Genomic DNA, 16,904 nt, shown 5'->3' on the forward strand with positions numbered 1-16,904 from the left:
TTGATTTTACACTGCAGCTCAATTTTAGCATGCAGCACTAACCACTTACAGGAACACAAGCGAAATGGATGCTTTTGTTGCTGCAATTCCTTCTTATCAGAGTGGTCAGGGAAGGGTGGCAACCTAGTTGGGACTGTGCTGGGAACCAGGAAACGCTGCCTGGATTCTATCTTTATTAACACTGCTGACCACCAGCATTATTTTGGCAATGTTTCTTTTTTTATAACAGAAAATAAATTTATTTAATAAAATGATAAACACTAGTATAGCTCATGGAGGTAGATAAATATGGGGTAAGCATGGTTTCTCATACAGAAAAAACTGCTGTTTGTCACATGAAGTTTTCACCTGTGTGGAGACCACCCACACTGACGTTAGTTAGCAGTCTGTAGCAGATTATGCCTGGTCCACAGATGTGGCGTTCTGAAGCCAGCAGCTGCATTTATCTTGTCTCTCTTTAATTGTGTTTTTATACTTCAATTCAGGTGATAGGTGATGATCACTATAGTGCTGAGAGTCCAAAATGCAACCCTTAGCAGTGATAAGTGAAAGGAAGGTGCTAGAGTTGTGTACAACTACTGTCATTAACTAAATTATTATTTTTTTTGAGAATTATTTACAATGTCAAAAAATTAAAACAAAACTTTAAAAAAGCAGGTTTATGTAGAATTCAGATGTGTCTGAATTTCATCTAATGCTCTGCATTTTAATGTAACTTCAAATTTCATAGCTATGTACTTTTGGTTTGGTTTTTTGTTTTTTTTTTTTTTTTTTTTTGTTGTTTGTTTGTTTCTTTTTGGTTTTTTCTGTGTCCTCATCTTTCAGTACATAGAATAGGTGATACTCTGGAAATAAATTGGGGTTATACAGTAACTGTCTCTGCTCTTGGCTCATTAGCATCAAAGCTGAATGTGTGGGACTACAGGAGGAGTGGAGATAATAGGTCATGCAAGACTCTTAAACTGGAAATAGGAGAATCCAAACAAGTTTTAGAGTTGATTTTGTCTCAGACTGAAATAACAGGTCAACTGCAGTTCAGTGAGGGTGATGTCTGTTGGGTCAGTGCTTCTGGTAAGTCGCTTCCTTAAATACAGAGCCTTAGAGAAAAATAATGGTTGAGAATCAATGTGAGCCTGGATGCTAAAAAACAATGTGCAGTTCATCGCTAAGGTACCCAAATTTTTCAGTGGTAACCCAAGATAAGTTGTTTCAATTCTCTTTCTTCATGTTTCTCTGCCTGTTAAAATGGAATGTCATCAGTAATGATCCTTTTAAAAGATTATGAATCACTTGGGCAACAGCAGTCATAAAAATGTATTAGACTATAAGAGCAAAATGGCTGTATACATTTCCAAATTGATCTTGTAACTCCAGTCTGAGTCTTGAAATGCATCATCAGTTTGCCAGGACCACATCCTGTACATGGAGCTCAGGTGTGAGGAAGGCACTTTGCTACTATATTAATCAAATACAGTTATTTAGGACATTTTTTTTCCATGCCAATTTTTAGCATCAAAATTACCCTGCTGTTAGTTTCTTCATATGGCTATACAGAGAGGTCAGCATGGCCTCATCTTTGCCCTCTTTTTGTGGTCCTATCTGATACCAAAATAGTACAGCAACTGGGAGACTGATTAAGATTGTAATAATTATTTGCCTTCAGGTAAATTAGAGGATGCATATAATGTCAGCAGCCAAAGCTTTACACATGATTCTGATAAACTCTTTGAGGTGAGGTAAATTCATCCACTCATGATCAAAGACGATTAGGTCATAGAATTCAGACTCTTAATATTTTCACATGCCATCATACTTCTAGTTTCTGGCCTGAGGACAGCCAGCATTTTTCACCAGGGGTGGTTCTCTACAGTACAGAACTGTTCCTTGTGAAAGTCCTCTTAGATAGAGGCAGAGCAAGGTCTTCCAAATTTTAAGTACTAGCCGCACTCCCTTCTTCTTGAGGACTGTGAGATTAGAAAAAAAAATCAAGTTTTATATTTGCACATCATTGTACAGTGTGCTTGTAGAAAATAACACAAATACTTGAAAATATGATCATGAAGTTTTGAAGTTTGTATAGAATTTTGTTCCACGGCACACATTGACTTGTCCATCTGAAGCATGAGGATTGTGTTCAGGTGCAAACCTCTACTCTTCAGGCAGTGAATTGCCCATTTCCATCCATCTCTTCACTGATATTTAAATCAACTAAAACATTTGAGATACATTACATTTTATTTTTACAGACTATGTATTTCATCGTTGTGGATCATGTCAGCAGTAGTAACTAACTAGAGGCCAGGGGAAGTTCTGCAGCTTGTGTTCATTCAAGAACTTTGTATTTTTAGGCAGATTGATTTTGCAGAATTTTATTTGCCTTTTAGTTACTTTTTTGTTTTTAATGCACCTATATGCAGAATTAGAATCAATCATGGAATGTTTGGGGTTGGGTTGGAAGGGACCTTAAAACTCACACAGTTCCAACTGTCCACCAAGGGCCGGGACACTTTCCACTACACCGGATTGCTCTGAAGTTCTAGGTTCTAATTGAGTGGCTTTCATCATGTTTCTCCATGTTAGTGACAACTTGTACAGCTGAATATCTGACTCCGGTTCTGCACTGCAATTGTGAGAAACATTTAAATGCATATTTAATTTAACCCCAGTTATCTTTACATCTTTTATTACACGGTTGACCAAAAGTTTGCTATGTCTGTATCTGACTAAGGAAACTGTTTTTTAAAGGCACTTGGGCAGGTAACGTTGGGCTTGTGCTTAGCTCACCTGAGGGACAGTGCTGAAGAGTTAACTAACATCAAGTGCCAACGCAGGTGTAAAGGGAAGCAGGCTGTTTGATAATTGACAGTTCACTTGTTTAATGTGGTAATTTTAAAAAAAGTTAAATTCTGCCACTGACTGTACCTTTTCCTATACAAAATAAAGCACTTGTTCTTTGAAATGCAATACTACTTTTTTAGCAGATTTGTTAAAATTTCTTCTACTTGAGTTTGCCACTAAACCTTATTTCCATTGAGCATATAATTTCTAAAGGAACTGTCAAGTAGTTTGCTTCATTCACCGATTTGTGATCATGAGATATACTTGGAATGGCATGGGAAAAATGTGTCGACACCATGTTTGAAACACAAATGTTACATATTCCTCTTACATAAAGGGGTAAAAAAAAAAAACCCAGACCAAACCCAACCCCTTATTGTAAGGCTGTCATGCCATCTAGTGGCACTTCTTTTCATTTTAGCTCAGTCCATATTATTCTAAGGTGTTATTTTTAGCCTTGTTGTGCCTTAGTAGATCTGATCTGATGCTTTAGGAGAGCATCATTACAGAAAGACACATAAGCTGAAAGAACTTTTCCCCTCCTTTCCTGCTATCAAAAAAAAAAAAAAAATGTTTAGCTACTGAAAGTAAGCAAAGTTACTGAATTAAATCAATGACTGTATTCGCCTCGTGCATTTTAAAATATAAATTGTGAACTATTTATATGTAAAAAGAAAATGGCTTGTAAAAATCTTTATAAGGTACTACGTAAATTTACACTTACATTTACAATATGTATAGTAAAGTCATGGTATGATACATATTTTAAATATAGAGCTTTTATGATGGATTTGTAAAATGCAGCATGTGAGGAAAACAAGTTGAATCCTTGCAATATACTCCTAAGAAAACTAGCAAGAAAAATTATAATTGAGCAAAGGAAAGCATAGAATATCTGCCTTGTTTTAAAAAGTCACTGGTCAAAGTCTCCCAAAGAAATACGGATGGTACCTTTATATATCTGCTCTGATTCTATGGCATCTGGGTTTAAACCAGCCCGCTTGTGGTTTCTCTCAGTCCTTACACTCCTTTTAAGTGAGCTCACATGTATTAGTCTCCTGGAAATGATTGTGCTCCATATTTGATCCTCTGCCTCAGCCGTTTCACACTCGCATAGCATCCTCAAAGATTGCTCATTTGAAGAAGCATCCAGCAGTAAAACACTCCAGGAGAGAGAAATACTCCAGGAGAGAGAAATACTCCAGTGTCCCTTTAAAGCCATTTTGGAATGACTGTATTGATTCTATGAATTGTCCACCAAGGGGTTGTTGTTTGCACAAGGAATGAAGATTCCTAATTTCCAGCTGCTAAATTACTTTACTAAAGCTAGAAGATGCAGGCATCTCTCAGACTGGTCTTTGTAAGACCATAATGTGTATTTTTGTTTCTTTCTTAACCCCTTTGAACTCTTTCAACTATTTCTTCCCTTAATACTCACTTAGAATCATAGAATAGTTTGGGTTGGAAGGGACCTTAATGACCATCTAGTTCACATAGTTTCATGTTTTTTCAAGGACCATTTTTTAGGCCCATCTTGAAACAGCCATACTTGGTTAACAATCCTGCTTCATCAGTTACCTTTCAGTGCTGATCCTTATGTTTTCCTCACTTTTGCAGGATTCCCTGTACTTCCCCCCCCCCCCTTTTTTTACTAAAATTTACAGTCACTAAAAAATAAGTGAAATTACTGAAAAATTAGCCAGTTTTGCTATATGTTCCCAGCCATCCTGAATTCCAGTGGAGAAGAATAAATAATTGCAGGTGAAGGACTGAAAAGTTTAAAGAATCGACCCTAAGCAGAAGGGGTGCACTGAAATCCCAGAGGTCTGAAAAGCATCATGGATTGTTAAAACGTTGCTGTGAGCAAATGAAATGTCACCAAAGCTGGAAGTGCAGCTTCTGAGTTAAGCTAGCAGCTTTTGTAGGCCTTGAAAAGATTTCAAAATAGATTTTAGAGGGGATTTCCCCCTCACTCTGCGTTTATATAATTAATGTTAGTAAGAAGAATTTTACTTTATTTTTGAAATCTCTGTTGTTTGTAAATGCATCCACCCCAGTATAGCAGACTGGCACCCACTGGGAACACTCAAATGCATAAAATTATGTATATATTTCTAATTCCTTGCAGAGTTTGGATCTACACATTTTTGTCCTTGTAAGTATCACGCTGCATTTTAAAATATCTTAATTTAAAAAATTATTTTGACTTTTTAGACTATGTGAGAAGGGACTATCATCTAGAAAGATCTGCGAGTAGTTTGTGTTTGTTCCTCTTTTTTGTTCGTTTTGTCTAAATACCAGGAATAAAGTCAACTTTAAAAAAGATAAGGTGTCCAACATCTGCTGGCTTTGATAATTCCATTCTGCAGTTGTGGTAATGGTTTTGCTGCTTGTAACTGTTAGAATAATTAAAACTGCTCAGCTTGAGTAGCTAAATAAACTCTGAGCCCATGCTTCCCCAGCCTCCTCTTCCACAAGTGCATCTCACACAGCCACAGACCCACTGCTAGTTGTGAAGCAGGGGGAAGAAGTGAAATTGGGCACGAGTCATTCTCCTAGGAGATAGGTTCTGAAATTTAGAATCTGATCCTGAAAATTCAAGTTCTCTGGGAGATAACCTTCAGAATTTTATGGGTACTGACCATATGCCAAATTTGGTGTTATAATTGCTGCTGAAGTGGTAGAGTAGGGAGAAAGATTGTCATTCATGTATGATGCTTCCTTCTGCTGAGGTTAATTCAAGTTCCTGTCTTAGTCTGACTCTTCTTTTTTTCATGAGCCGCAAGTGCTTGGGTTTGAAGACAAAATCCTGGAATGATGATAATACATGTACTTTTGAAATAATATATTTATTAAATTTAACAGCAGGAATAACAAACTCCAGCTTGTCATTGTCAAAGTTGCTCCAAAATAATCAGTCGTTTACTATAATTACGGGTCAATAGAAGGTTTACTAAATTTGAAGAAAACCTCTGTCATGCTTAGTGGTGCATGTGATGTCTGATTTCTAAAAGCACAGTTTGTTTTTTAAAGAGGTTATGCTTCCTGGTGCTTTAGTTTTGGCTTGTAAGGTTTGAAATACTCTTACTTTCTGTAGTATTTGCATTCAATAGAAATTTAAGTAAAAACTGTTAACCCATTTTGAAATGCATGTAGATAATAGCCCTTCTAAAATAGGTTTGTTTTTTTTTTTTTAATTTCTATTAATTTCCTTGTGCAGAACCTGGAATCTCTCTCCCACCTCTTCAGCTAGGGCCAAAATATTTTTGTTTTGTTTGGGGGGGTGGGTTTTTTTTTGTTTTGTTTTGTTTGGGGTTTTTTTGGTTTGTTTGGTTTGGTTTTGTTTTTGTTTCATGAAAAGGTTTAGTTTCTTCATTTTTCTATGCCAACCATGTAAGGTATTGCAGTATTCTTTCATATGGTGCAATGACTCCTGTATTTCTTGACTAGAGATAAAGCATTCATTTCATTTGAAATACTAGTATTCTTGTAACTTCCAGAATATTTAGGTTTCTGTAGAAAGTGTTTAGATTTAAAAAAAAAAAAAATTTGCTCCATACTCTTAAATTAAATCAAACCTCTTACTGTTGCTGTTTATAGGTTGCTAAAGCATGTCAGGCTGCTCTTAGAAAACCATAAATACAGAAGTTATTTTTTTCAGGGACTTTGTCTAAAGAACAGAGAAGAACTTGCTCATGCAAATATGTTAGATCATGAGGAAAGGCCAGAGGAAAATCCTGTCTCAATGCTGAGATTTTTTTTGTAACACATGAAAGTGTAGATGAAAACGGTTTCATTTCTACTGGTGGATTACAAAATGTATAGTGTGTAACCCAGATTTCATCTCCAAAATAATTTAGCAAAATATAAAACAAAAGACCTAACGGTGTTGTAGACATATGGGGAGCAAAGGAGGACAAGAAGGGTTTTAAAATTAACAGTTAAGATGCAGTTCAATAGGAAAATGATTTTTTGTTTGAAGTTATGATAGCCTTTCTGAGCTTTGCAGAGGGTAAGTTACATATTTGTGCTTATCAGCAGGCTGTGCCAGGGCAAGAGTGTCGTTTGGAGAGCTAATTTAGTTTAGTCCTGGTTAGAATTAAAATGTGTTAATGAAGAGTGTCTTACACACTGCGATGGCTGTTGCTGCTGATGGAGATGTCTGCAAGAAAAGCATAGAGGAAACAAAATTAATGGAAGTATATGAATTATAAACTAACTTGGATAAATTCAATTCACACATACTTTATGGTTCATCATCAGTACTCTTAAAAAAGGTACAAAACCCATTTCATTGAGAATGGAAGCACACAGCTAGTGGTAGTTGTAAAGCACTTGTAAACCATTTTATAAAACTGAGAGTCTTAAGGAGATACATTAAAATGTTCTTCCTAGTAATTTTTCAATACTGCTACCGTAATATAAAAAATGAAATAAAAATATTTTATAGTCTTATTTCTTGCCATTTGGACTATAAATAGTTAAGTGATGCCAACCCTTTTAACCAGGAATAGTTTGAAAATGAGAAAAGATAAATATTATTTGCATTTTCAGATACAGAATACATCACATGGCAATTTAATTCATTTTTTAATGAAGGAGAGGAGAACAAAGATTTTTTGTTTGTTTCACTTCTTTTCACTTAGAACTTTAAATGAATAAATGAAGAGATTTGCTCATTATGAGAATTCCTGTCTGGCTTATGACCTTGATGCTGGACCCTCTTAAAATACCTGATCTCCAAGTAGTAGCACAATTAATTTTAAATAATCTGTCATAGTGTGCACGAACGAAGTCTGTGGTTCCATTTTCAGCTTCTAGTGATACATGGTATTTAGAGCTTGTGCTGATTACGGTGACTGAATTATACAAACCAATTAATACCATTTCCGTCTTTTCCAGTGCTAAAACTGTATTTCACCTTGTATCTTTTAGTTTGTGGTGTAGTCTTGCTATGCTCCTCTCACGGTGTTGACACATATATTCTAAGGAGAGTATTCTGAATTTGATAATGAAAGTTAAAGAAAAACAAAGGGATGCTGAAGAAGAGTTATTACTTGGATTTGTTTGCTTCTAAGATCATGAATTTAGGGGTGTTTTGGAAAAGCCCTGCAGAGCACTCTGGTGCAAGCAGAACCTTTTCCTGTGCTTTCCTAAGCATGTAAAAAGCAGTAACAGTGTGGCATGGGCATCCTCTTCCAGGTCTGCATGGAGCTGTTAGGGACTGGTTGAGCTACTGCCCTGCTTTCCACAGTGTCCTTAAATGTAGCACTTTAAACCAAATTGGTGGTGTGCTTTAATACATACCTTATGTCCTGCTTTGACCAGACAAAACACGTTTCTGTTGAGCTGAAAAAAACTAGGTACACCTGGCTAGGAAGACATTCATGTGAATCTAATCTTGATGAGCGTTGTTATTTTAAGCTAACCTAACTGAAAAAGGTGGTTTTTTTTTTTTTTCATGCCACGGTGACAGGATTCTCTTATTCAAGTGATACGCATTCCATTTTGTACTCCTCAGCCCAGGCTTTGATCATCGGCATGTTGGCTCTTGGTATTTTACAATTTGCAGATATGTGCAGCCTCCCCATTACTCATGCCCAATAATTGCAGTGATTCTTTTTGAACTACGTTTATGTATTTTCCTGGTGTGTGTGTGTGTGTTTCTTACATAAGGTCGTGCTATCCAGTATAACAAGTCATAGGGTATCATGTAATATGTATGTATTGGAATACATGTGGGTATTTACAGTAAATTCAATCTCATCAGGAATTCAGTTTCATAGGAATTGAAATGCGAGCAATATTTAGGATTAGTTATTTGACTGTGGATTATTGTAAATTTTGCAATTTATCTGTTACAAAACATGGTCAATAAATGTAACTAAATGAATAGAAAAAGGATGAAAACGTCAATGCAAAAAAAGTCTTCTATATTTTGAAGCAAGTAAATTATTTTCCCAGTTTTTTGAAGGGAAGTAAATGTAAATATAAATAGATTTATTGAAATCTGTCATACTTAGCAGAACACTGTCTTTCAACTTCTTTTATTCCACTGGTATTAGGTACAAGAAAGCTAAACCACACCATATTCTAGAATCATCCAAACAACTAAAAAAGGACAGGAATAATTACACAGCTCTTGTATTTAACAAGAACTTTTTTTTTTTTACAATTAACAACAATTGTTGTAATTGTTTAATAATAAGAACTTATTTTTAACAATTCAGCTTGATAGGATGCTATAAGTAAGAGCAGGGAGCTTACTAAATTTGACATCTCTGTTACTGATTTTATTTTGTGTAATCTGTGTTCTTTTAGTATTTTTTAAGTATTCTTTTTTGATAATTTTCCCGTTTTAGGTGGGCTTTTTTTCTCTTTAAGTTGATAAATACATATGGTCCATATAGTCTGCAATAACTGCACGAAAGTTTTTTCTTCTCTGGCTTCTTTTTCACCCAGTTTAGTAGACCAAAGCTTCTGCTCTGGTCACAGCTGAATGACAGCAGCCTTCAGGATGCTTCCTGTGATATCAAATTACTGAATTTTATACCTGAAGGCAGAAATTACAGTGTACTGATGTTCACAGATGTGTTTCATTGGCTGTTCTTCAAAACAGTTTCATAAATCTTCTGTTGTTGCTGTAGCTTGTATGACACAGGTTTTCAAATGCTGGTGACATCTCCATCTCAGTTGTAGCTTACATCACAGAATCACAGAATCACAGAATCACAGAATCCCAAGGGTTGGAAGGGACCTAAAAAGATCATCTAGTCCAACCCCCCTGCAAGAGCAGGGTAACCTACAGTACATCACACAGGAACTTGTCCAGGCGGGCCTTGAATATCTCCAGTGTAGGAGACTCCACAACCCCCCTGGGCAGCCTGTTCCAGTGCTCTGTCACTCTTACAGTAAAGAAGTTCTTCCTGATGTTAACGTGGAACTTCCTATGCTCCAGTTTACACCCATTGCCCCTTGTCCTATCACTGGATATCACTGAAAAAAGCCTAGCTCCATCATCCTGACACCTACCCTTCACATATTTGTAAACATTGATGAGGTCACCCCTCAGTCTCCTCTTTTGCAAGCTAAAGAGACCCAGCTCCCTCAGCCTCTCCTCATAAGGGAGATGTTCCACTCCCTTAATCATCTTTGTGGCTCTGCGCTGGACTCCTTCAAGCAATTCCCTGTCCTTCTTGAACAGAGGGGCCCAGAACTGGACGCAATATTCCAGATGCGGCCTCACCAAGGCTGAGTAGAGGGGGAGGAGAACCTCTCTTGACCTACTAACCACTCCCTTTCTAATGCACCCTAAGATGCCATTTGCCTTCTTGGCCACAAGAGCACATTGCTGGCTCATGGTCATCCTCCTATCCACCAGGACCCCCAGGTCCCTTTCCCCTTCACTACTTTTCAGCAGGTCACCCCCCAACCTGTACTGGTACATGGGGTTGTTCTTCCCCAGATGCAAGACTCTACACTTGCCCTTGTTAAATTTCATCCAGTTTCTCCCCGCCCAACTCTCCAGCCTGTCCAGGTCTCGCTGAATGGCAGCACAGTCCTCTGGTGTGTCAGCCACTCCTCCCAGTTTTGTGTCATCAGCAAACTTGCTGAGGGTGCACTCAGTTCCCTCATCCAGGTCATTGATGAAAATATTAAACAGCACCGGTCCCAGCACCGACCCCTGAGGAACTCCACTAGTCACAGACCTCCAGCTAGATTCTGCGCCATTGACCACAACTCTCTGCCTTCTTCCTTTCAACCAGTTCTCGATCCACCTCACTACTTGATCGTCAAGCCCACACTTCCTCAGCTTATCTATGAGGATGCTGTGGGAGACAGTATCAAATGCCTTACTGAAATCAAGAAAAACTACATCTACCGCTCTACCATCATCCATACATATGACATTCTTGCTGTTCTTTTGTTTTCTTCATAATTCCTTTCTCTTGACACTTTTTTGTTTGCTCTTTTTCTTTTATTTCATTGCTAATTTTTGGTTTGGTTTTTTTTTTTTTTGTTTAGGCTTTGGTTTTGGTGGGTTTTTTTGTGGGTGGTTATTTTGTTGTTTTTTTGGGGGGTTGGGGGATGGTGTTTAGTACACTGATATATCAGTTCCTGAACTCCATTTGAGAAGTAAACTGTAGCTGAGGACAGTGTGCAGTAGTGTTGTTTACATCTCCTTGTACTCATCATAATGTCCCTGTGGTGGTTTAGGAGGACTGAAAGGCTGCAGTGGTGACTGGAAACCCTTGAGAGCCATTTCAGCCTCTGGAAGTTACTGTAGAACGGGGTCACTCTGGTAATACTCTTCTTCCCCAGTCAGATCAGCTTTGAGAGACTGGTTTCCCATAGATAGGCTTTGCAGCATCTTAAGCAGAAGGACCTGAAATGCCAGATATATTATTTGGAGAGTAACCTTATGCACAGAGAGGGCTCTGGGAGATAATCTTTTGCTCAACTGTCTTCTTCCTACCTAATGGCTAAAGTTTCTGTATTATTTAATTATATTTCCTATCTTTTGGCATATTTTTCCATTTCTTTCTACTTTAATACTGATTATTTTTTAATTTTTCATTGCTATAAATTATTTTAGTTTCATAGCACATAATACCATACACTTATATATCATTATGGTACATTATTATATGTATTATGTTTTTATGTAGGATGATAGATATTTTTATGTATTGTACAATATATAATCATAATATGAGTATAGCATAGCATATTACATTTTTTTTTTACTTTTTAATGTCATATGCCTCTAATCCTTAGGTGGAAGAAGTGCTTTTTGTACTCTGTATTGCTGACAGCCCTCTTTCTCCCTGCTAGCTGGGGTGAGCAAGGAAGTCTTTGATTCATTGGCATGGCATCTATCCACTTGCGCCACTGAACTTTTGAGGCAAATAAGAAGAGAATTTAGTGTGGGAATCTGTTACAAGTTTTCTACTATCCAGGTGGTGAATTTTGATTTGGCACAAGTCTGAGATAGCAGGAAGAAATGTTTGTTTCTTAAACATGTGAAGAATCAATTTTTTGTCTCTGACCACCAGTTTTAAGTTAGTGGCCTTGAGACCTACCTAGACCCAGACCTTCTCAAAAATCTGAGAAAGCTACCCACTTCAGGGCACAGGAAATCAAACCATACAGACTTACCGTCAGGCATTGGAAAACATCTTTTGAAAAGTGAAGTTGCGACTTTTTAATAGTAAGCTTTTTTCTCTTGTTAATGCAGTGAGGTATTTGTGTCACTGTTTTTAATTTCAGTTCTCTGAAAAAAAATACAGTTTGAAATGTTTTTATAAACTGCATAGAAAGGTGAACCCACTGGGGAGAGAGGGACACGCAGGTTTCCACTGTGTTTGAAAGGAGCAATGTTCTGCCGATAACGCTCAGTTATATACTAATATTAGTAGTGTGATTCTATGTTAAGATATGGTTGACTTGAGAGACACTGCTGACTTCCCTTTTATGAACGGTAACAACTGTAAATAAAGTTAAGGTTTTGTTTGCTGAATGAGGTAAGCCAAATCTAAGATACTCTCTAGAGTATCTTGCTGCACCCCAGATAATGCACTAGGTTGACCTTTATGGAAATTGTTGAAATTCTAATTTTCTCATGCTTTTACTGCTTTACAAGGGCATGCATGTTTACAGCCTTCACCACACACAGAACACTTTTTAATTTATTTTTTTCTTTCTTATCAGAGACTCTCATCATCAGAGAGAGGGCATGAAGGAAGGCTTCCTCTTCTATAGCACAGAATTTCAAATGCCTTTCTTAATAATCTTTTCACAATTGTCACTGAACTGTCTTCTTCAGTTTGTAAATCCTCTGTATATAAAATTGCTTTCTAGTACCTATTTTGAATTCATGTGACCCTGCATATCTTCTGGAAAGCAAGCTTGACCAGCCATATCTAGACAAAAAATAGTCAGCTTGCATGCGTCTGGCTCAGTAACTTCCTTCCTGGAGCTTTCCAGGATGATAAGTTGAATATGAGCTTGTGTGGGATGGTTTAGTGTGAGGTGTCCCTGCCCATGGCAGGGGGGTTGGAACTAGATGATCTTGAGGTCCTTTCCAACCCTAACTATTCTATGATTCTATATAGGTTACATTATTTCAGCTTTCATCTGATTCTAAGATGTGAAAGGATATATGCAAGATCATAGGAAAAAATCCGCTAGTAATTATTGGTAAAATAATTCTTTTGCTAGCTATTGCTACTATTAATACATGATTACTAGCATTGATTGTCACTGGCATTTTAGTTTATAACGCAGTAGTGCTGATGGAGCTGAAATACACCATTCATTGGTCCATACCTGCAGCTGACTAGATGATGCCTGTGTAGGTGTATTTGTTTCTTTTAAAAGAGACAGCAAAGAGTGCGTTTAAAAGTGCAGTAGCTCCTGTGTTACTAGAGATGGCTCCTGGGCAGTTCCAGCAGACTCCTTTCCTTTATCTCTCCTTTGTCTCCAGTGGCAGTGTCAGGAACAGAAGAGAGCTCCTCTTTTGCAATACAAAGAGTCAGTCTTTTTGTCCCTGTGTTCACAGTCAGAGAGCATACTTTTAGCTTTCCATTTTCTTCTGTAGTTGCAGGTACGCTTGCTTGCCAAAATGTTCCTCTTCATCATCTGTTTAGTCAGATGTTTATCCCCCTTTTTTTTTTTCCTGTATGTAAATCTCACACTTGCCACTAACCTCCTGGCTATTTAGATTTCTAGATCATTGTCACACTTTAGGGTGGAATAAGTAGAGATGTTAAATGTATTTGCTGGTAGTACTATTTTTTATCATAAGAGACTGACCTTCTTTGTCACATGGGCTGTGAATCATGTAGTATAGTAGTTACCAAGCGACACTAGAACTTCACAAGGTGCAGGATGGTATGACAGATTTGGGGTATAAATTTGGCTTTGAGAGAGGAGATGTACTGTGTGAGCATGGAGTTGCATATGGAGGATGGGACAAGTGCAACATTGAATTAATATTGTTAATGGAACAACATAAACTTCAAATCTGTATCTTCACAATCTTGTCTTACATTTTACTGTATTATTATGAAAAAGTGAATGGAAAGTATTTGTGAATTTTTATGCTATTACTTACCTCTTTACTTTTCCAAGAACATTTTTGTTTTCTATTCCAGGGTTCGTATCTTTCCCCCTTCTCCAGTGGAAAGTATAGGTGTGTGATTATGTGATCTAAATGGTTTATTATTCTACACTGTTAATGCATTGCTTATATTCTGCATTCACAATTGCTGTAGCAAAGTTCTAAATAGACGCATCTCAAAATTTATTTAGTTCTGCAAAACATTGTGGAATAATGTACTGAACGCTCTGTGGAAGTATTTAAGCTGGATGCTTGAGGTGTGAGCATGGCACAAGGCATACACCCAATGATTCAATGTGGTATTTGCAAACTAAGTTGAATTATTTAGCAGTATTTCTTTGTTTTTCATAGCCTTTCATGTCTCCTCGGTACCCTGGAGGTCCAAGGCCACCTTTAAGAATACCTAATCAGGTAAGAGTTTATCACTGATGCATCGTGTTCCAGAGTGATGGTACAGCGGTGAGGACACGGAATGTTGTCTTGTTGGCTGTCAAGGGCTTGTGGGATACGAAACACATTCAGTCCCTCCCTACCCCATTTTATCTGACCATTAGTCATTTTGATAAGGTGCAGCCATGCCACTCCCAGCTGACTTTCCTATGCATCATTAGTGTCTATGCCTCAAAATTGTGAACTAAGCCTTTTTGCAGAGGGAGGATACAGTTGCCTTGTGTTGTGCTGCCTTAACCTCCAGTCAGTGCTGCCTCCCCTGAGATGCAGGCAGAATGTCCCCATAATTGTCACATTCTCTAAAGTTCCTAACCACACATCAAGCAGTTAGCTCTGAGAATATTTTTTACTTAATTCTATGTAAAATGCATCACTCCCTCCTAATCTTTGTTGGATATATGAAGTATATTTATTTCTTAGTAAATATGAAGATTATTGGTGAGAAGGAGATACTGTGAAGTGCTTTATGGCTCTTAGAGTCACTGAAGTCTTTGTAAAAGCATCAAATTCCCAATTTCTCTCATTTCCAAAAAGGATATGCATGACAGTGTGACAGGAATGAGTTATGAGCTGCTGTTTGGTTCTGAAAGCAGATAGCATTTGTATTTTTAGGTTTTCCTTGATGCAGATAGAGAAGGATATTAGAGGAGATAGTGGGAAAGGTCATAAGATAGATGGAATGGGTGTTATGGACTCCCAGGACTTCCTTTCTTCTCACAGCTCAGTGAGCTGGCTATTCTTTGGGTCTGTATAACACCTGAACAAACTTGTCATTAGCACTGGCATATTGTCAGAAAGCATGAAGTTTAAATTTGAGTGGGCTGCATATACCAGGTGCCAAGACTTCTTCAGATACTCCCCTACATCAAACACAGTGATGTTTGGGAGCAGGTTAAGTTACCTGTACCACAGCTGCTTTCTTACAAGGGAAATTGGTGACTTAATTAACCTTGCAGAAGTGATCATCAAGGGACAACTGAAGTTTCAGTTACATCTTTGCTACAGACATAATGTAACTAACTCAGTACAAAATATCTTCTTTATTTTTACACTTCTCAGTAATACCTTAGCCAAAAATACTCCAGTGTTTGGGTTTCACATATTCTTTTGTTTTTCTGTTTCTGAACGCTGTAAATGCTGGCATGTAGAAGCAGGATGCGGTGAGTGCTGTGAAAGCACTGCCAACCTGCAGTTTTAGTTTCAGATGTGCTTTTGTCTGCAGATTGTGATATTTTCAGTTCAGAGCTGTAACGTAATCACATAATCTCAGTGAATTACTGCTCTTGCCATTCACTTACATTATGCTACATCAATGAATTACTGCTTTTAGCAACACTGACATTATTTAAGTTACAGTATAGATGGGCAATGTGTGGAAGTAATAAACTACTGTAGTGCAGCTTTAAGGCTGAAATTTTGATTAGATAGAAGTCAGTAAAAATCAGAGTTAAAATTCCCTCTGTTAACTATAATTTTATTCCTTAATGCCTTGAAGTAGGGATTGTGTTTCTTAGGCAAGGAAGGGTAACGCAGGACATGCATGCACAGCACTGCACAGTGCTGTGTAAGGGTTATCTGAGCTAGTCTAGGCTTTGTAGGAGGAAAATTAGTACTGAGTGCGGCATGAATACCCCTAAGTTGCATCCAGTACTTGATCACATCCTATGAGATCAAGACCTACAAAGTTATTTACTGTTGGCAATGCATTGTGCTGTGCAGGTCACTTGTTTTTCTTGGGAGAGGTAGTCTGAAGTGTTAGAAAGGAACTATGGTCCCTAATGTAACTATCCACAGTGTAATGACTGCATGAGATAAGGCTTTTGTCATATGTGCTCACAGCAGCAAATGCCTCCTTGTCCTTGTGTGCCCATCTCTGGCAGAAGTGGCAAGTTCCTGCTTTGCTGGTAATTGACGCTTCTCCATGCACTTCATGTATTGTTCTTACGCATTATCCTAACTTCAAGCCTTTGAAGTACATGTAAAACTGTGATTTAAATGACATCATCTCAGGTTATTTGTTAATTCCATTAATCTTGCAGTGCAGTACCTTTTGACTGTATTACCTTTGAGGAAATAGTGTGCATTTTAATTGTGAATTTCCTGCCTCTTGTAGAACACACTCTATAGTATTTGCAGATAAGTTCCCTTTTGTATATATCCAAGACTACTGTAGTGTTTCCTGTTCAAGAGTAGTTCACCTATTCCCACAGTAAGCATTGCCTGTATTGCCTGAGTAGATTACTTTCAAGTAACAGATTTACTCAATCTGGATACATTTTCACTGAAAATGTGGTGGTGTTTTGAAATGCTAGGTGGATCAGCCACGAAGACCCATTCATAAAAAAACTTCTTTTTTGTCGACTAAACAACAGGTAAGAGACTGTAGAAATTAGCCTTAAACCTAATTCAGTTACTGTAAACACAAAGGTCGGAGTAAAATGTGGGGACATAAAAGCAATGTGTTTGATTTAGACCAGAGGTGAAGTAACAACAC

The 16,904-nt window shown here is 37.6% G+C and overlaps 1 protein-coding gene across 2 annotated transcripts in view; it reads left to right on the forward strand.

The window, feature by feature from the left end:
* SSBP2 (single stranded DNA binding protein 2) overlaps window positions 1-16,904 on the forward strand; it is a 172,383-nt gene that overhangs the window by 117,595 nt on the left and 37,884 nt on the right. For both annotated transcript variants that reach the window (XM_065661183.1, XM_065661184.1), the window contains one exon: window positions 14,312-14,371. In XM_065661183.1, coding sequence (XP_065517255.1) covers window positions 14,312-14,371 — 60 coding nt within the window. The remainder of the gene's footprint in view (window positions 1-14,311; window positions 14,372-16,904) is intronic.

The sequence above is a fragment of the Lathamus discolor genome, chromosome Z (genome assembly GCF_037157495.1).
Source record: "Lathamus discolor isolate bLatDis1 chromosome Z, bLatDis1.hap1, whole genome shotgun sequence".
Lineage (NCBI taxonomy): Eukaryota > Metazoa > Chordata > Aves > Psittaciformes > Psittacidae > Lathamus > Lathamus discolor.